Below are 20,007 nucleotides of genomic sequence, written 5' to 3' on the forward strand. Positions count from 1 at the left end.
GATATCTCTGCTGGGAGCCAAACTTTCATATTCTGGTCGTTGTTTCGAGAAAAACTGAAGTTTATGGTATCCCCACAAGCTCTCTGTAATAAATCAGGATCTGGTTTGCAGTTTTACAAGCAAAGTTAAAAAGATGGCAGCAAGCACTTGAAGGTAACTTTTCAGACCTTGTGCTTTGACTGATGTTGTAGTTCTCCAACAGAGACAAAACCCAGCACTGCTTAAAATGTCTTCATTTGGGTTTTCTGCAGCAGAGATGGGCTTTGTTGGATCCTGTGTTCTCTTCCCATCTGCCCATCATTGCTTTAAACACCGTTTTTGGGTTTACAGGAGTTTCAACAGTTTCAGTTTCAGATGTTGTGATGGGTTTTGTTTACAGATCTCGTGGACATCTCTCAGAAAATTCATTTCAGTGGGATGAAGTTTGAGGCTTCACAGGAAATTTCTGCCCCTGATCCAAAGCTGCCTCTGTGCCTGCCCTTGGAAGTGTTCAGACCTGCTGGGGTGATTCCCTGCTGGCACAAGGAATTCCTGTGAGCTCCGTGTGTGTCTGTGGGGTTTGGTGCCACCAGCACCAAATCTAAACCACACAGTGATGGACATTAAATACCCCGATGGGCCCTTCTGCCTTTGTGCACTTGAAGTGCCTCATCCCAGCCTGCTGGGGCATAAAAGTGCAAAGAAAGCCTTTGGGAAGAGGCTCCTCCTGGCTACGCTTCCCAAACGTGCACTTTCATTCCTCAGATGCTTTTTCCATCCGTGTGCCTCCATATCTCAGGATTTTCTTGTTCTGGGATTTGTTGGGTTTTATCATTTCATTTTATTTTGCTGTTTGGAAGGTTTGGGGGTTTTTTTCTGCAGACGTGGAGGGTGGTGATACATATTCATGAAAGAGAAATCTTTCCAGCCCCTGCCTGCTCTGACAAAGACTTAGCTGTTTCACACAGCAAGCTGACTGGAATTGTGTGGGGCCTGCCTGACCAGATTAGAGCAAACAGGCAGCTTATTCCTCCAGTCATCAGGCCTCCCCTTCCTAACAATTTCCCCAATTGTCATTTTGACAAGGCTGTCATTAGGTGATGGCTTCTTTTGGCCATTTTCAGATAAAGATAATTTCCTTAACTTCCATTTTATTTGACAACAAGTAGTTTGGAAGAGAAAGGAAGTGCTTCAGTAGTTTATGGATTAAGGGTTTGTCACTTCAAAGGCATCTTTGATCTAAAAATATGTGCTGTACCAAATTCATTATGCCTTTTTTTCTTTTTCTTTTTTTTAGAACTTTTTAATTTATTGATCTGCCCCTCAATTATTCCTTTTTTTTTTTTTTTCTACATCCCCCAGTATTACTTGGGACAGCAGTGATGAGGGGGAAAAGCACCCAAGTGGCCTCTCTGAAAAGTCATGACCAGGGCGAAACAACAGGTGCTTTTGTTCCATGCTCTGATTTTAGCCAGAGGTCCTGCCTGCTCCTGCCATGGCAGCTCCATTCAAATCTGGGAGACAGAGAGTGAGCCTCACATTTTGGGTCACTCCTGTGCTACAGCTGGCCTGAAACCATGGCTCTGCTGCAGGCTGGAGATGGAGTTTTGACTCCCTGGTGCCCCTCTGGCCACTTCTCTGTGTGCTGAGCAGTTGCTGTGTGGCTTTGGCTCTGTTCAGTGGCTGTGCTGCACCAAGGAATCCCAAACCTCCTTCTGACAAACAAAACTGGAAAGGTTTTTCTCCCCAGGATGTTTTTTTGTAGCTGAAATGCTCTTCCACAAAGCTCTGAGCTCTGGAGCAGGCAGGTGCAGTGGCCATCACGTGTGCGGCTCCCCAGAGCCCATCCGCCCAAGGAGGGGATGGGAATCCCCTTTGGAGAGGATTTGGGAACCCTTCTGGGTCCCTTCCAGCTCTCTGCAGGGAAGGGGAGCCGTGGTGGGGTGTGAATATGGATCAGGAGAGGGGCTTTTCCTGCCTTAGCTCTGTCAGGCACTGGGCTTCACTTTCACCCCTCCTCTGCTTTTTAGGACCTACAAATCTCCATCCTTGGCTGCAGCAGTGGAAATCCATGATGGTAGCCCATTGTCCCAGCCCCACACAGCCTCAGGTGGGGCTGGGATTTGCCCTGTGTTAATATTAATATATTAATGTCTCTTCTACCTAATTACTTCAGCTTTTCCTGCAGTGTTACCTCTGCACTGGAGCAAAGCACCTCCTTGCTGCTGGAGGCTGCTCCTGATCCCATTTCCAAACAGAAGCACTTCTCCTTCAGCTCTGCCTGGGGAAATTGTGCAGGGGCAGGCTTTTTTTTTTTCTTTTTTTTTCTTTTTTTTTTTTTCTTCTCTCCCCTTTTGCCTGCTAATTGGCTGAGACCACCAGAATTTGGAGGACACAGATGTCACTGATAGTTTGCCTAGGGAGCACATTCATGCCCATCTGTTGCAGTCTAGAAGGCTGTTCATATATCCACAAGGCCTTCATTTAATTCTTGTCAGAAAGTAATGTAAATCCAGTTTACCTCAGAGGTCACAGCCAAGATTTATGCCAATGAGCCCCCTGCAATTTACACACACTGTAGTTGTATAGGATGAAAAGAAACCCTTTCATGTTGGTGCATATTAACAAGAAAGCTTGCCTTAGGAGAGGCTTTTTGATTGAGATTCTTCCTTATTTTAATACAGCCAGTTGGGATAGCCAGCTTTACCAAAAGAAAACATCTAATCTTTAAGCCAGAGAAGTAAACTAGCTAACTAAATGAATAAAGCCCCCAGCAAATCTGTTTATTTTTTTAAAACCATCTTTCTGCAAAGAAAGGTAAATGCTCTAGGAAAACACAAGCATGTGTGCACTGAAATGTTCAGGGAAACTGAATTTGCCTTCTGTGGAGATTATATTAATTCAATTATTGAAACTTTTGCTAAGTTATTTAGAGAATGGCATTTTTTATTTTTATTTTTCTTTTCCTGTTTTAGTTTTTAATCCCTCAAGCAGCCAAATCCAGAAATGAAGCTGAGCCTGTTATTTTTGTCAGGAGTGGCAGGAAGGGCTCCAGAAGGCTCATGCACAAATCCACGGGAGGGAGAGCAGCCAAGGCAGAGCAGCTGTGTGGTGTGCATGCTCCCCCTCACCTGCTGCAGGTGGAAACACCAGCCCAAATGTTCCACTGCTCTCCCAAGGACAACCTCCTGCAGTTTTTTCAGTCTCCATACAGAAAGCAGAGGGAGATGAAATGCCAGAATACAGAGTGAAGGTGAGACTGTAACTCCAACAGATCTGTGTCGTGATTTCACCCCTTGCCTTTATTTAGCAAGGGACTCTGAAGAGCTTCCCTGAAAATGAGTGTGGCTTCATAATCTCTGAGTGGAAAGGCCACAGCACAGCAAATTAGGCTGGAGGGAAAAGCTGGCAGTGCAAGTGGTGCAGGTACTGAATTGAAAATGAGCTGTTGGAAAAGAAACGCTCCAAAGCACTTTGGTTATTAAAATTGCTCGTAGGAGCAGGCAGGGGAGAGCAGGGTACAAAGATGGATCAGGATGTGCCAACCTGATTGCAAAAGGGTTTCAGAGTTGGGCACCTCATTTTCTTCGGGCTCAGTGTATCTTGAGAGTGTTTCTTTCATTTATCCTCCTCCCTCTTCTTCCTCCCTCTTCTCTAGTTTGCCTGGCCCACATATTTTACCTTTGCAATGTTTTAGGCATGAAGATCAGCGTGGTTTGCACGGTGTCATAATGACCAGAGTGGTTTGGGATTAGGAGGCAGGAGAGCAAGGCAGTGCCATGAAAGCAGGGCTCCCATTCCAAGTTCCAGCGTAACACTTAAAATAATTAAAATGTTTATTTGAAAGTCAAAACAGCCTCAGCCATAAATAACTATCCATTCCTCGATTGATTGTGTGGAGTCCCGACCGAGAGCTCTGGGAATAAGGTTTATTTGCTCCCTGTTGGGATTAATCCATAAATGTAGTCTCCACATGGAACTCAGCAGGTCTTTGCTTCCTCTTCATTAGTCTCCCTGGAGCTAGAAGGTACCCTGAATAAGATGAAAATTAGGATAATATATTTTCAGAGAGAAAAGGCCTGGCGATCTCTAATTTGTGTTTCAGGACCATAATGCTGCGGAAAATTTCCCAAATGATGTTGTCTGAGAAACCAGCGCTTGTTATCCTTGCTGCATTTGAAGTTTGAGTGCAGCAATTACATCTTCTTTTTCTTAAAGCCTCCAGAGCTAATTGCAGTCTTAAAGTGGCTAGATTGACTCCCAGGCTTCCTTCCACCCATGGCAGAACTTAAAATTCCTTTCTCTTGACAGATCTTTTGGTCTTCTAGCCCAAGGGCTCTGAAATGTCACAGTATGGCCCATTTCTTATTAAAGAGATCATTTCTCTGTGTCCCACCCAATCTTTCCTTCCTTCCCTCTCGTTCTGAACCCCAGCCCCAATTAGAGGGAACCACAGAAATGTATTTTCTCATCCCCTGAGACCTTTGTAATATTTTTTTCATCATATTTGATGCAAGGAATAATTTTAATCCAGACTCCAGTCAGAAATGGCACTGATTATTTTTTTTTCTCATCCTTTCTGTTTTAGTGTCCTAACAATTATATCAAGCATTTAAAAGCTGGTTTTGCCTGAAACAGGAGTAAAGCAGCTCTCTTGTCACCAAGGAGTGCTTAAATCCTCAATCTGATGCAAAATTGTTTTTTATTATGTGTTTTCAAAGAGCTTTTTTAAGTACGTGCTTAGAAAACATTTTTGCCCAGGCAGTTTTGCAGCATGTCAGGCTGCAATTTTCACCACTTCAAAACCATCTCCTTAAAGTGCCACTTGTTAGGATTTAAGGGAACTCTGAGAAAGCTGATTAGCAACCATTGAGAGGCTTCTAAAGGCCTCCAGAAGTTTTTGCTGTTCTGCTCTTGGGCTTTCGGCTCAGGTCCTGTGTTTCCCCAGGAAAGCTGCGTGCCTGGTTATTCCCCCCTCCCAGCTGTCACTCAATGCCACAGCTGTCACAAAGCACAACTTGCAAAGTGGCATCTGTGTGAAGGGTGCTGATGTGCTTTAGGGCTCTGTGGCGCATCTTAAGCTGATTTTATGATGCGAGTCATTGTCCCCAGTGATGGGTCTCAAAAGGCTCTCTACCTCCTGAGCACTAATGTACAGTTTATTGCACTTCTCTCTGTGCTCCCAGCACTGCGGTGCTGCTGCTGTAAATCATTATTTTATTACTCTGTGTCCTTGCTGTTTATTCAATTCCTTGGAAAAAGGTACTTGGAGAGAAATCCCTGGCTTGCTGACGTGTGTGGATCAGTGTTAGGGACCCTGCAGTTTCCTGGTGAGTTAAATCCTCCAAATTCAAGGAAGCCAAGTGCTGTACTTCCACACTAATTTGAGCTTCCCTGCTAAGCCCTGGCAGCTCTTTGTGAGAATGGCAGCCTGTGTGGCTCACAAAGCCACGGGGCCCTCCTGCCTGCAGTAAAGACCCGAGGAAGGCTGGGCTTTAAGGTCTGGGCTGTAGCACTGAGAAGTGGAGCACATCCACCAGCTCCCTTGGGTGCTCCCGGAGCCATGGTATTTTTTGTAAAGGGAAATAACCCGGCGTTTGCTTGCTTCAGTGCACCTTCACAGCAAATGGTGCTTATGAGCATTTATTTACAGGCTGTGAGGTGGCAGCTGAGCACAGGCTTTCTCCAGTGTGCTTCTGCACACTCCTGAAGCACTTTCCAGGCTCCCAGGACTGCTGTCCACAGCAGATCCAAAGCAGGTGTGTGTGTGCATGGAAGTCACTGGAGTAGGCTCCCTGGAAAATGAGATTTTTGAGAAATCAATTACACAAAGGAATGGAGTCCGGGCCAGATGGCAGGGAGGCTTCATCCCAACCTGGGAGGTACTCCTGGGACAGCTGCACACTCCTTCCCACAGGGCTGGGTAATCAGATAAATCAATTAGCAGATGTCAGTGCTGCAGAGCAAGCCACGCTGGCATAGGTGTGTTAGTGTGACCACACTTTTCCCTGATGGATACCCAGCAACAGGATCAGACCTAGCAGGTTGGAGCAGAGGACTCTGCTCTCTGGCTGTTGTTCCTGGGCTCAGAGATGTGTCCCTGACAGATCCTTGGGGAGAGAGCCCCTTTGTGAACTGGGATGTGGGCTTACACCATTGTTGTGCCCTTTTTAAGATTCATCTTTTCCAGGAACAGGTAATTCAGCCCCATCTCCTGGGTGGGCTGTGGACCATGCTGGGTTCCATTCCTGGTGCATCCACAGGGATGTGCTCCCGGCATCCAGCCATGCTCAGATGGCTCCAACCCTGCAGAGAGTGGCTCTTACTTGGGGCTAAAAAGATGGGCAAGGCTTTTAAGTTTTCCTTCTGCTTCTATCCATGGCTCTGCCTCTGGCTGATCTCTTACTTGCTCCCCAGCTTCTCTTAGGTGCTCGTGCTCCTTCCCTTGGTCTCTCTTTCACAGCTACTTTTCAAAATCCTTCTTTCTGTGACATTTGCATCTGCAGAGGCAGTCAGAGCCCCAGTGAGGAGCTCCTGCCTCCAGGCTCTTTGCTCTGAATCCCGTGGTTTGCCCTGCTCCACCTGCCCTCCACGGCAGGATCTCTGATCCTCTCTGCTTTCGCATGAGTGCCTCTCTTTTGCCCTCTGCTTTTCAGTCTGGCAGCTTGCTCCTGCTCAGTGCCCTTGAGAGCACGGCCTATCTGCCACCAGCTCCAGCATCCAGCCATCCCAGAGCCATGGCAGAAAGGGGGAAAAAACTGCCTGGAAACATTTTAGCTGCTGAAATGTGAGTGGTTTCCAGCCAGCAGAGCAAATTGTGCCTCTGTGTGTGTTGTCCTTTGCACTCCCCCCTTCACTGCCATAGTGTTTTCCCAGTTTTAGATGTATTTTCACTGAGGCTGCTCCTGATTGTATTGCTTCAGGCTGCAGGAACAGTTTTCTAAATCGATGGGGGGAAAAAACCCCATACCCTAAGTCTTTATCTTGTGCTTAATTTTTGAAAGCTGCCTGAGCATTCTGGCAAGTACTGAGGCAGATACCTGTCATAGGAATGGTGGGGATTTCCTGCATCACCGCTGGCAACGTCCTCAGCACATGGAGGAGAACATTCACCCACGGGGTGGCATCCCACGGTGAAAGAGAAGGTCTCTATGGTCCGGGGAATGCACACAGCTCCTTTCTGCCACTCCATCCCGGTTAGCCCGAGCCTCCCAGGTGCAGAGGGCTTTGGCACAGCCCCGCCAGTCGCTTCCCTGCTCGGGATGTCATTGTTTCACTGATGAACCCGTCATGGCTCCACTGACGAGCCCGTCCTCTCTCTCTGGCCCTCAGAGATGCTCCCCTCACACTGTCCCCGGGAGCCTGCAGTGATCTCACACACTCCTCTAATAAAGTCCTCTGGGCCTGCCACGTATTTTCCTCGATTTCCCCCTATTATCTCCCCCTGGTTGAGCCTTTCGGATATTTGATGTTGCTTTAGTTAATCGTTTTCCCCCTCCTTTGTCTGCCAGGTACCTCGGCCTCGAAGGGATCCTTTCCACGGGGATCTCCTGGGTAATTGATCACCGCGGGGCCGGGGCGGTCATGAGCGGGCAGAGCGCCGTGGCCGCGCTGCTGCAGCAGTGCCAGCGGGCCCTGGGCACCGAGCTGCTGCCCCGGGCACCGGGAGAGGCGGAGCAGCGGGAATACCGGCGGTGCCAAGGTGAGCTCTCCCCAGGGAAGGCGGCAGCGCCCCGTCGGCGCTCAGCCCTGCCCTATTTTTCGTCTCCGTGAGTGTCAAGAGATGCCTGGATTTCGGGGCCGTGAATGGGATGCAGGCAGGGAAAGAAGTGCACTTTGTTGCAGTGAATTGCTGTCAGTTCTAATTTTAGGCTTCAGTAAACATGAGGCTGTAAGGAACAGTTTAGTTTGGGAAGAACAATGACCAAAAGTTTGCTGATGCACATAAATTTCAGTTATTAAAAAAAAAAAGAGAGAGAGAGACAGAAAGGAAAAAAAAAAAGGATGCAACTTCTGAATAAGGGCACATATTTCCTCTCCTTTCATAGGAACTGGGGGAGGGCTCTCTGTGTTTGTCAGTTTCTCCTCATATATTAAAGAGCTCATTGCCCGAGTCTTTATCTTGTAAAATGTGTGTGACCTCTATAAGTGGTGTCCAAGGGAAAAAAAAAAAAAAAAACCAACCAAAAAACCACCTAAAAAAAACCCCTTTGCAATATGCCTCTTGAAAGGAAAATCCATGCTGGCTAAAGGCTGGAATAAATAACCAGGAAAGGAAGCAGCGCTTAGCGAGGGCTAAATAAATAATAGAAGGACTCCTCATTTGTTTCAATGCTGGCGTTACCTGCTGAAAACCAGCAGCAATTTTGGTACGGCCGCGAAGGGAGGATTTATCATTTCTGCACTCCAGCGGCATTAAGGTTTCCCTTTGCGTGCCACATCTGCGGCGCTGCCCGTTCCCCAGTTCGGTGTTAATAATGTTTCGTTTTCGCCGTGCTTGAGTGGCTCGGCCCAAACGTTAATGTGATCCTTAAAGCCCTTTGTTTGTCCCGGGGCGCGGAGCCGTTGAGATGATGTTTTTCCGACCATCCTTGTTCTTGCTGGGAGGTCAGCTGCCTTTTCCTGAAGCACCTAAGTCTGTTTGCGCTGGAGGGTGGCGTGAAGGTTTCTGTTATGGATACTGGAAGATTTTTCTCTCCTCTTCTTTTGTTTCCAACAAAGGGCACTTTGTTTCCTCGTCGCAAATTCTTTTAAGTTTTATTGTGGCTCCGCAGAATAGGCTCTTGAACCCCTAATCAGGTAGCGCTTTTTTTCCCCCCCCCCCTCCTCCTCCCTCCTTTTCTCCTATTAAATACCACAAAGTATGAGAAATAATCAGTTTAGTTCCAGATAAGGTGAATCAGTGCCCTTATAATCACTCGATTGGACACGGTCCTTCAGGTAAACTGCTTCAGGAAATGGGCCATCAGAGCCTCGAGTGCTGCTCGGGCTTTTCCAGGGCCGTGTTCCCATCAGCTGGAAGGAAAATACCCAGCAGCGGGGTGGTGACAGCGACATTAATAACTGCTGGGGCTCGGCGGCTCTCGGCTTCGGGGGACCCTTCCTGCCCCCCTCTCCTCCTGGGGCTGCCTTTGTTCCCGTCCCCCCCGGCTTTCCCAGACCTGCGGCAGGAAGGACTGAAGGCCAAATCCGTAAAAATGGTGGGGAGAGGTGGAGCACATCTTGGTCTCACTTTAGGGGGCAGAACGGGTGTTGGGTGGGTCTGGATCTTTTCTTTATTTCTTCTTTAGGCTAGAAATCATTGCAGTCCACTTCTGTGACCATTCAGCCTTGGTTAATGAATGAGTTTAAATTGCCAGCAGTGAGAACAGCTCTCTGTTATGAGGGCAAACTCTTGTCCTTGGATCTGGATCTTCCTTGGGAAAAGACTCAGGCAGTTCAGTCCCTTCTACTGGGAGATAAGTCCTTCTGTCCAACAATTTGTTCCGTGTGATGAGGTGAATATCCCCGTGCTGAGATGGATATTTCTGCTCCTGCACTGATTTTCCAGTGTGAGGGTGGGAGCAGGGCTTCTTCTCCCCATCAGCCCTGGCCCTTGGCCACCTTGCCTCGGCTTTCAGGGCTGAACCCCTTAGGCACCACTCGAGGAGGATAAGGAAATTGGGCTTTACTTTAAGCCAGGATGTGTAACAGGAAGATTTCCAAACCCCACATTTCCTTGGGATGGCAACAAGTGAGAAAACATGGGCTGGAAAAAGCAGGAAGCTCGTAAACTTGACTTTTTGGGGGTGGGCCATAAATGTCCAACTTGCTGTTTCTTCCCAGGAAAGCCATACCTGTGAATGTGCTGCAGTCCAAGCCTGTAATATCCTTTTGATGAAGTTTATTTTCTACAGTCCCTGCATAAAGGATTTATTAAAAAATCTGTAGCAATGCATTTATTGTGTTGCCTCACTAAAGCAGCTATGCTCTCTGAGCAGGGTTTTTTTGGGGGATTAATGGCCAGAAGGGGCCAGATCTGCAGCTGATGATCACCATTAACCCCATCTGGTCAATAATCTTTGTTAATCCACTTTTATTGGCCAGAGAGGCTGCCCAGCCGAGTGGTTAGCACAGCACAGCACATCCACATCACCCCTGCTGCAAGGAAAATGAAATGGGAAAGGAAAATGGGCTGTGGCTGAAAGGAAAGGACAGACCCAGGCCCAAATCTCTGGCTCTGTGCTCCTAGCAGTTGCTTCCTTAGTTGGATCAGGTTGGAGATCCATCCAAAGCTGATGGTGTGGCTTAGGACCGGTATGGAGAGGGAGCAGGGAGGGACAAACTGCCCAAGAGCTTGTGCTTAATATTCATTATAACCCTTTAGATTTCTGTCTGGTTGCCATCTACGGTCCAGGTTTATCTCCCAGTTTGGAAGTGGCTTTCCAGGATGGCTCTGCCACTGTCACCTGAGCAAGGGGGACAGATCTTCTGTGCCATTGGCCCCATTGTTCTCTGCTCACACAGGGGAACAGGTTCCCTCCTGCCTCCTTCGGAGCAGCTCTTCACGCCCAGGCAGCCACCAGCCGGCAGGACTTCCTGCTAAAAGCCTTTTTAATGGCTGGAGGCTCCCATTTCCCTGGAGGGCAGTGCAGCCAAGCGCAACCGAGCGCAGGCCAGCTCCCCTGCCCTCCCCACCAGCCTGAGAGCCCTTGGGAGCAACTGGGAGAAGCCTTTTGGAGGGGCTGCCGTGGCTGAACCTGCTGCAATAGCCTCACCTGCTCTTTGACCCTTTCAGCTCTGCTTCCTGAGGAGCTGAGGAGCCTGCTGGAGGAGGCAAAGGAAATGAAGTGGCCCTTTGTGCCGGAGAGATGGCAGTACAAACAAGAGCTGGGCCCAGAAGACAAAACAAACCTGCAAGATATGATCAGCGCCAGGCTGCCTGACTTGCTGGTATGAAGTTCAACACAGCTGTGGTGCTCCGGGGCTTTCACAGGGCACTTCTGGGTCTGTCTCCACTAAGGTGATGTGAAGAGCTGGCATTATAATAACACTAAAATGTTCACATAGTGTTTTTTTTTAAAAACCCATAATTTGACAAGAATGCTGTGCTTTGTTTAATTCTGCTCTGCAAGTTGGTCGTGAGGATCACCCGCTTTAGCAGGGCTTGCACAACTCCTCACCTGCTCTTCTTCCAATAAAATTACCTTGCAGAATCCCTTGGAGGACCAAAGCTGGCCAAAACCTAGGCAGGATAGGCAAGGATTCAATGTCATTTCTTCTGTGAGAAATTCCTCCTGTGTAAGCAGTGGCAGAATTCCAAGGGTCCTTGGGGATCCCATCCCTTAAGGTGATGAGTTTGAGCTCAAAGATTAGAAAGTAGCAAGAAATTGCTTTTCTTATTTTCCTGGAGGCACGTCAGGCATGTGGCAAATAGAGGACACCTTTTTCCCATGGTAAGTGCAATATCTGGGCTAAGGGCCATCCCTTTGCTGGAACAGGAATAAAGGTGAGGTTGTGAATTTTGTAGGAGGTGTTTTTTGTTCCTGAAGCCAGCACCATCCCATTCCTGCCTGTTGTTAAACTTCAAGGTGGCCAGGAGGTCTCACCTGCCCCGGAGAGTCCTGCCTCAGTGAGGCCAGCAGCTTTTCTTTGGGAACAGCTTTGATTCCTTGTGGAGCAGTGAGAAGCTCAGCAAAGGCACTGCGGGACTGGGAAGTGGCAGCCCCAGCATGCCCAGGTCCTGGCGGGGCTCCTGGATTTCCCCCGGGAGGGAGGGCGGGGAGTGGCTGCTCGCTCTCGGGTATTTGTTTTCTCCCTCCCTTTGGTGTGTGTGGCCTCAGACAGAAATTTATGGCGGAGGTTGACCTCCTTTACAATCCCAGCTCAGCTCCCTGTAACTTGGGAGCGTTTGTGAGCTCCCTCCCGGGATAAACACCTGCAGCCAGCTCCCCGAGAGACCTGGCTAGATGGGAGATTAATGTGGCTCTAATAGTGGGGCAGTGTTTGCTGCATTATGCCCTCTCCCCAGGTAGATGGGTCTTTTCTGGGATGATACCAATTATTTATTGCTGAAACATCTGTTGATAACTGCAGCTGCCCTTGTTAAACAAAGCCTATCGTGGGGTCAGGGACTATAGGGACCTCAAATCCTCCTCCGTGCTAGTTTTGGGCTATTCACCCACACCCCCTGAAGTCCATTGGCTGCCGTTGTCTCCAGTGTTTCATCCTGTGGTGGAAAATACTTTGTAAACGTTGTGCTGCCTTTGCCCATGTGCTTTGAAGTATTATTTCATCTTCATTGGTAATTTATATTCCAGCGCCATTGTACCATGGGAAAAAGGGAAAACCTTTTTTGTTTTCCATTTAATTGTAGATAGACTGACATTTTGACCTGTATTATTAGTATTAGTCAGGAAAAGGGATTTTTTTTTCCCCTTCATCCATTGCTTCTCCCCCCTCTTTTTTATTTTAAATAAAATTTCAAGGCAGAGCAAAGGCTGCCTCAGTTCTTTGAATAAAAAGCTGGGGGGGAAATGAGGCTGAAGAGAAGTGATTACAGTGTGATGAGGAAAGATAAAAGTCTGAGCAACTTTTTTTTCTTCTTTTTTTTTTTTTTTTTTTTGGCATGAGGGACAGAAGGATAATTTAATTCCCCCGGGGACACAAAAAAATTTAGCCTTTATCGATTTATTGTTCGGAAAAAGAAAAGAAAAAAAACCCTTTAAAAATTTTCCCTCTCTGTTTATTTTAATTTGCCATGCTTAGAATAAGTTCATAAACCGTGATTCATTACATTTAAGAAGTGCTTTGAGATGGGTGAATGGAAGGCGCTTCATTACCATAACACACTGGCGGTGCTGCAGCGGGCCGCGCTGCCCGCGCCGCTCTCCCGCGGACGGCTCGCTCTGCGAGCGGGCTCAAAAGCTCCATGAGACCGGCACAGGGAGTAAGAGGATTAGGCTGCGGCTTCAAGGCTTTGCCTCGGCCTTCTCCAGCTTTTAAAAAAAGTGGGACCCGCCTTGCCGGCTCGTCAGGAAGGCAGAGCCACCTTCTTCTCCTTCCTCTTTGCTGGGGGATGCTCAGCGCCCCTCTGCATCCCAGAGAAGGTGCACTGTTTGGTTGGAATTTTGGGGTTTTTTTTCCTTTTTCCTGCCGGGATTCACCACCCAAAGGCCACAGCAGTTAGACAAGCTCAACATGCTGAGGTTTTCCACGTTTTCTTACCAGGTTCCAGCCAGCAAACCAAGCCCTTCCCTCAGCCCCCGTGGTGGGAATCTAAGGCCCAAAAGGTGATAGCCAGCATCTCTATCCAAAGCCAAAACTGGGAAACACTGGGATTTTGTATTTTTCACAAGGCAAAGCAAAGTCAGAATTGTCACAGCGTCCTTGCTGGCAGGGATCAAGAAGGAGGGATTATTTTTCCTCCCTGAATACCAGGTGTGCTGTGGGGTTCGAAATGGGGCTGCAGATCCCTAAGGGAGGCTGCCAGGGCTGCCCTTCCTGCAGGTCTTGGCTGTCCCAAGAGATGGAATTAGCCTAATGCTCGGTGAGCAGCCAATAGAGGGCAACATGTCCATGTCCACGGAAGCTTTGATCCCAAAAAACCTGCTGTGCCTTCAGCTGAAGGATGATTCTCTGCACACACACAGTTCTCTTGTGGGATGATTCATGCTACATTAATATTTTAATGGATTTTTTCTTCCTCTTTGGTTCTTTTTGCCTGTTTGCAAACCCATAGTGGTGATGTGGAGTTTGCTTCATTTTTATCATATCTATCAGTAATTCCTGCCTCCAGTCATGGAGCAGGATCTGCTGGGATGAGCACGATGGGAATGCAAAAGGAAAAGCCTTCAGGAGTGGGGCTGCTCTGGTCCTTCTGCAGGGAGCTGTGCAGGCTGGCTCCATGCTCCCTGCTGTGGATGGGGGAGTTCGGATCCTGGCCCTGCTGGCACTAGGATCTCCTGGGATTTAATGGGAATATTGAAAAGAGTGGAAAATAAGGCCCTGCAGCCCTTGGCTAATTAGGTGCTGATGGATTGCCATTAGGGAGCCCATTCCAAGGGACTGTGCCCTAACTGTGGGTGTGTGTGTGGCGCTGAGGAGCTGAGAGCCTTTGGAAAAATAACTAAAGCTGGGGGCTGAGGATTTCGTTTTCTCCTCCTCCTATCAGTGGGTGTGGTAACAGGAGAATTAAAGCCCTAAATCGTAGCCCTGGGATCTGGGTGGTTGAGGCTGACCTTTTGCTACCTGCCTCCTTTAGAGCTCTTCTTGGGTGATCCCAGTGAAACGGAGAGTGATGTGAGGGATGAATTCCAGCCGGGAATCGGGAATCGCGGCACCCCAGCCTCCCAGGGGCTTTGTAAGTGAGAAGTGTCAGAGATGAGGTGCAGGCAGGAGAGCTTCAGCTCCCGGGGGTGACTGCCATGGTGCTGCAGAGCACTCTGCCTTCTGCTGCCCGTGTGGCAAAACTACAGCAGAATTTGTGTAGACCATAAATTTTTTTTTAAAAAAAAGAGAAGCTGGATCCTGGGTTTGTATAGGGATATCACTTCACTTTGCTCCTGGGTAGGATTTACTCCTCCAGAGGCAGCTTCTTGGAGTATTTACAACTTTAAATGTGTTTCCTCGAGTGGATCGATGTTTTGAGGGAAGAGGAATGTTTTTGATTCAGGGAAGTTTCTCATATTTTAAGATGTTAATGGTCTTGCAGTTGCTCCCTCAGAGGGGTTCTGTCTCTTGTATTGCTGTATTTAAGTATTAAAATATCTCCTTTTAATGTGCCACAATAGTTTATAAGTGGTCCAGAACAAACCAGGGCCACAAAAGGATTGTGGCACCTCTGTATCTTTGGTACTAATCAAGAGCAGGAACCCTGCATGTGACCGTGGTGCCCCAAATCCCTGCTGCCCTGTTGGATCTGAGGCCCAAAGGAGCACCCCTTCAAGCAGCTCCCTGGGCACTTTAAGAGTTCTCTTTCTGTCCTCATCACAAGATGCTGCTGTTCTTTTTCCTTGAGGGAGTCAGGAGTTATTCCCAGTCTTGAAGCGAGGTAAAGTTGGTTGTAAAAGCTGCCCCAGTCTGTGGTGTTTTGAACTGCCCCTAATTGACCTAATGCTGCTGCCTTCGATTTCCCAACTCTCCTCTGCCTGCAGAATGAATAACTTGAGGTAATTACCAGGTTCAGGGCAGGGCAGAATTCTGCTCTGCTCTGAGCCAAGAGGGAAGTGTCCAGGAGCTGCCTGGACTCTTCAGTCTGCAGCAATGCAGTGTGTGGCTGTCCTGTGTGTCAGCCTGCACCTCCAGCACGCTTTCTCCTGCCATCCTCGGCCTGGTGGGAGGCTTAATTCCCTGCTGCTTGTGGAGAGGGCCCTGATTGCCAGCTGAAAGGCAGGGATTGATAGAGCGGTCCCACTCGGTGACAGCAGCTTTGGTCTCTGGCAAGGACGGGGTAAGAGGGGGAACGGCTCCAGCCCCATCCATCGGCGCTGTGGCTCTGTGTTTAATCTGACAGGGGAAAGAAAACCGGGCAATTTGTTAGGGTTCAGTGGAGTGCTAACTAGGAGCAGCTCCTGGGAGAGGACTGAAGCACCTGGAAGTACGTGTGTGCCTCTGACTCTCCTGCCTGGTTCACGGAATTAGAAATTCTTTGCTGGCCGCTCTCAGTTTTGTGGTTTTTTAAAAAGGTTTTAAAGCTTGGCTGCCATCACAAGTGGAACTAGGACTGAACTGGTCTGAGATGAGTGGGTATCAGCAAACACAGGAGTCCAGAGCACCCACAAAACTGTGAGGATGCTGAAAATTAAATCTTTCTCTCTCCTGCTTTTAATCACGCTGTTTATAGAGGCGTTTTTCCAAAGGGGATCCTCCTGAGCCCGCAGGCTATGGAGGAGGGCTTGCCTCTGGGATCTTGGCTTTATAAAGAGGGCCGAGAGAGTGGATTAAATCAATATTTCATTTATTTGGGCTTGTAATTCCTCTTACATCAGCTGCCACATAAAGATTTCCCCCTATTTCCTTCCCCTCCTCCTCATCCTCATTTACTATGCACCAATAATTTCCCTTTGACGCTTTCCTGCCCGTCCTAGTGCCAGATGGCCCCGGTTCTGAGCTTCTCCCCTCTCTTGGGAGCGGCCCCCATTGTCAATGCGGAGGAGGCGTCGTGGCTTTGAACCCAAAGCCGGGACCCAAACTTCAGGAGGAGCCGTGCGAGCCGCACACCCTCCCGCTCAGCGCCATCAAGGCGAAAGCCCCTCGCCAAAGGCTGCTTTGCATTTCCCCCAATGGTCCCTGTATAGAAATCTGGAGCAAATTTAATTCCCCCGCCACCTGATTCCACTTCCCAGCCGCGGCCAGCTTCCCTTTGTGTCATAAACTCAATTAGGCAGATCCATTTCACGTCGCGGGCACAGATGTGAAAACAAAGTGCGAGCGTACCTCGCTCTTTCCTCCCCCCCCCCCCCCCCTCTCTTTATCTAAAGCGACAGAGAAAGTGAGTAAATCTGCCCGCTTCTGCTTGGGATGGAGCAGGCTGAGGCATCCCGGGAGCCAGAGGCGTTTCCCAGGCTCTGGGAGCCGCTGTCCCGGCTGGAGGTGCGCTGGAGGTGCTGAGGAATTCCGCAGCCACACGAGCTGGCAGGCAATGAAAGGAGCGGGGCTTCGCTCCTCGCTGTCCCGCTCGGCACGGGGAGGGGACATCGCTGACACGGAGCCGTGGCGCTGTGTGCCACACAGCATGCCTCCCCCAGAAAAAAAATAGGGGAAAAAATAGCCTCGTTTCTCCCCCTGGCTTGACTTTTCTACATTTTGCGTCCATTTGGGTTTGGAGAGGGACACAAGAGGTTTCGGCATTGAGCGGGGAGTTAAATTATGCAGCTGCAAGACTGCCAAGCCCTTCAGAATAGGATGCTTCGTTTAGATTTTCCACAATGCTATTGAAGTGCTTATTTTCCTCCTGAAGAGACACAAACAGATGCAAACTTCTGTAAACACTTTAGAAATGAATTCAGTGAGTTTGGCCTCTCAGCAGTGCTCAATAGCTGACAGAAAAATGTCTAATTAGTGCAAGTGGAAATAATAGGGCCACTTGGATTCCTTCCATCCTCCTCCAAGTCTACTTTTCCTAGGAACTCAAAGGCCCTTTTGTTTGGTAGGTCACCCTCTCTCAGGCTTTTGTGCTCCGATCTATTAAAGGAAGAAGGGGAGGAAAAAAATAGATTAGGCGATGCTCTGTGCTTAAATATATGGCCTGTTGATGAGCATTTGGAATGGCTGGTTCGCAGTGTCAGTTTACAGGTGCTTGGAGAGGGGGATTCCTCCATTGTTGGCCGAAGTTGTGCCGGCCGGAGCTTCAGGAATCCTTTTCAAGTGCCATCCTCTTAGAAAATCCAACTCGGGCTGAGGAAAGGAGAAAAAAAAAAAAAAGAGAGAAAAAGGAAAAAAAGTAAATTTGTACAAATCTGCCTTGCTGAAGTGCCATGCCCATAGCAGGCCGTGCCCAGTATGGGAAGGGACAGGCTTTTGGCAAAAAAGTCCCCAATTCTGCACCTATGATGAGGCTGTGCGTGTCCCGTGGCTGTCTTTGCCGGCCTCCTGTCCTGCTAACGGCAAGGATCTCAGGAATTCTGACAATTCCCCGTGTAAGTGCTGCTGTGGGCATCCAGGAGTGTCCGTAGGCACTTAGGAGTCATTAAGGATGGCCTGAAGGGGAAAAGCTTTGGATTCCCGGCCTGTTTGCCTGTTTGTGGTGTAGAGGAATGGGTCGCCTGAGCTCCAAGTGGGACAATGCATAGTGACCATTTCCAGCCTTCCCAGTCTTACCTCCCCCCTTTGCTGCTGGGCATGACTTAAATCCATCAGCAGACCACCAAATTCTGCAGTTCCAAATATCAGGCAATTAAAAAAGATAATAAATCCACAATTACATCTACAACTCAAACAGAATAAACAGCTGGCACCTCCCTATCCTAAACATGAAACATGAAAATTGGGTGAGGAGCAGGGTTGGTGAAGCCTGAACATTTTCCAGCGCTCCTGAGGCTGCCTGTGGATTTTTTTTTTTTTCTCCCCCAGGCTTTTTTGAAGGCCTCCATCGTGGTCCGGGACAGCAGCACGGCCACGGCCGTGGTGTTCCTGCTGGACCGCTTCCTGTACTGGCTGGACGCCTCCAGCCGGCTGCTGCGGCTGGCCAAGGGGCTGCACCGCCTGCATCCCGGCGCTCCCATCAGCCCGCAGCTGCTCATCCGCCAGGCTCGCCTCGCCGTCAACGCAGGTACCGCTCTCCTCAGCCCTGCCGGCCCCACCTGACTCGGGAGGCGACACTCGGTCCCCTCCGTGCCGCGGCACGCTGGCGGTGCCGCCTCTGCGAGCGCGCTTCCCGCTGCCGGCCCCCTCGAGCCCGGGCCGGCTCCTCTCGGTAGCACAAAGGGGCCGGTGAGGAGGGCTTCGGAGCCAAAAGAGGGAGAGAAAGTTGTGAAAGGGTGTGGGAAATACTAATTGGGGCTTTTGTCCCTTAACAAATCTTCCCCGCTGATTTCAAACGGGGATATCTGAATTGCTGTACTCCCGAGCAAGGGCCTTGAGAAAAGGAAATTAGAATCCTGGCATTTTCTCTACACTGTCCCAGCTGCTTTTTATTTTTCAGTGGGGCCACTTGACTATGCCAACAATGCAGGTTACAATTCCTCCAGGATAAAAAAGTAAAATTCCATCATTCCTGTAACATGGACAGCACCTGAAGGATTTTTAATGCATCTTCCTGTGGCTCTGCTTTCCATGGAGAGACCTAAATGGGTTTCCAAAGCCCACGTTTCCTTGGGGCAGAATCCAGCAGCATTGCTGCTAAAGGAAGCAGGCTAGACTACTTTCTTCTAAGGAGTGGGAATAAGAGCTGGGAATCCCAACAACCTTCCAGAAATGTATGATGTGTAAAATAAAAAAGATACATTCACAATTTTATGTTATTGTACAACCACATGTAACATTCATGTGTATGTGGGGCACCTGCATTTTGGGCTATGGACAGCAGCAGTTCTATGTGCAGGTGATACCTGATGAGCAGTTTTATTCACCTCATGCCACCATACATGTTTATGTTCATTTTCTATCTTTTTTTTTTCTTTGATTTTCAATCAGGGAAACTTTTAAAAGCTGAATATATCCTGAGCAGCCTGATTAATGACAATGGAGCAACGGGTATGTGTAAATTTATTTTCCAATTTCATACTTGCAATTTTGGTGTGATTCTTGATCCCAATTTTAACAGTTACACCAGCCAAAACCAACCCCAGTAATAACTCCTTACATCACACTTCACTTTCCTTCACTATTCTCTTCTAAAATGTGGGAACATTACTTTATTTTTGAAATTTCTTTCAGTCGTCCTTACATACCTTCAATTGGGTTGGAAAATATCCTGATTGGAGAAGTTTAACCTGTGGAGAAATTTCAAGGAACTGAGTGATGTAGGAAACTCAGTCAACTCCATCCCCTCAAAAATCCAGATTGTTGGAGTAGTGCTCAGCCTGATCTTACAGACTAAATTCCCACTGATCTCACAGACTAAATAAATACTTTATTCTTTGTGTTGTATTTTCCTTTGTCCAGTGTTTCTTTAGAGGGTATGTTCAGGTTGCTGAACGACTCTGAAAATTGAGGCAGTTCAGGGTTCTGTTGGTCTGTTTTCCCTGGGAAGCTGAGATTCTCCTATGGAAAGGGCCTCCATGCAGGGAGGAGAATCCTGGCAGTTTGCTGGGATTCAGGTAACCCTTGGAGGCTGAGAGTGACAGGAATATTTTTCATTCTATGCCGAGTTTTCCCACCCCTCCTGCAGGAACGTGGCGATACGCCGAGGAGAGTGATCGGGTTCTTGTTCAGGCAGTCTGCCTGCAAATCAGGGGACAGATCCTACAAAAGCTTGGTAAGCCTGTCTTCTGGAAGCTTCCACTCAAGGTTTCCCGATTTTTTTCCCCTTTAAAATGTTACACTGGGCACCTGTCAGAATTTTGGCTGGTGGTGAACGCCCTGTACCCATAAAACAGGCACAGAGGA

At 48.5% G+C, this 20,007-nt stretch overlaps 1 protein-coding gene across 5 annotated transcripts in view; it reads left to right on the plus strand.

Annotated features, from left to right (window-relative positions):
• The window catches only part of ALPK1 (alpha kinase 1), a 34,640-nt gene that overhangs the window by 4,543 nt on the left and 10,090 nt on the right, over positions 1-20,007 (plus strand). For all 5 annotated transcript variants that reach the window (XM_074541897.1, XM_074541894.1, XM_074541896.1 and 2 more), the window contains exons 2-6: positions 7,491-7,681; positions 10,757-10,911; positions 18,031-18,229; positions 19,093-19,152; positions 19,790-19,876. In XM_074541897.1, coding sequence (XP_074397998.1) covers positions 7,564-7,681; positions 10,757-10,911; positions 18,031-18,229; positions 19,093-19,152; positions 19,790-19,876 — 619 coding nt within the window. In that variant the 5' untranslated portion in view covers positions 7,491-7,563. The remainder of the gene's footprint in view (positions 1-7,490; positions 7,682-10,756; positions 10,912-18,030; positions 18,230-19,092; positions 19,153-19,789; positions 19,877-20,007) is intronic.

The sequence above is a fragment of the Zonotrichia albicollis genome, chromosome 5, assembly GCF_047830755.1.
Source record: "Zonotrichia albicollis isolate bZonAlb1 chromosome 5, bZonAlb1.hap1, whole genome shotgun sequence".
NCBI lineage: Eukaryota > Metazoa > Chordata > Aves > Passeriformes > Passerellidae > Zonotrichia > Zonotrichia albicollis.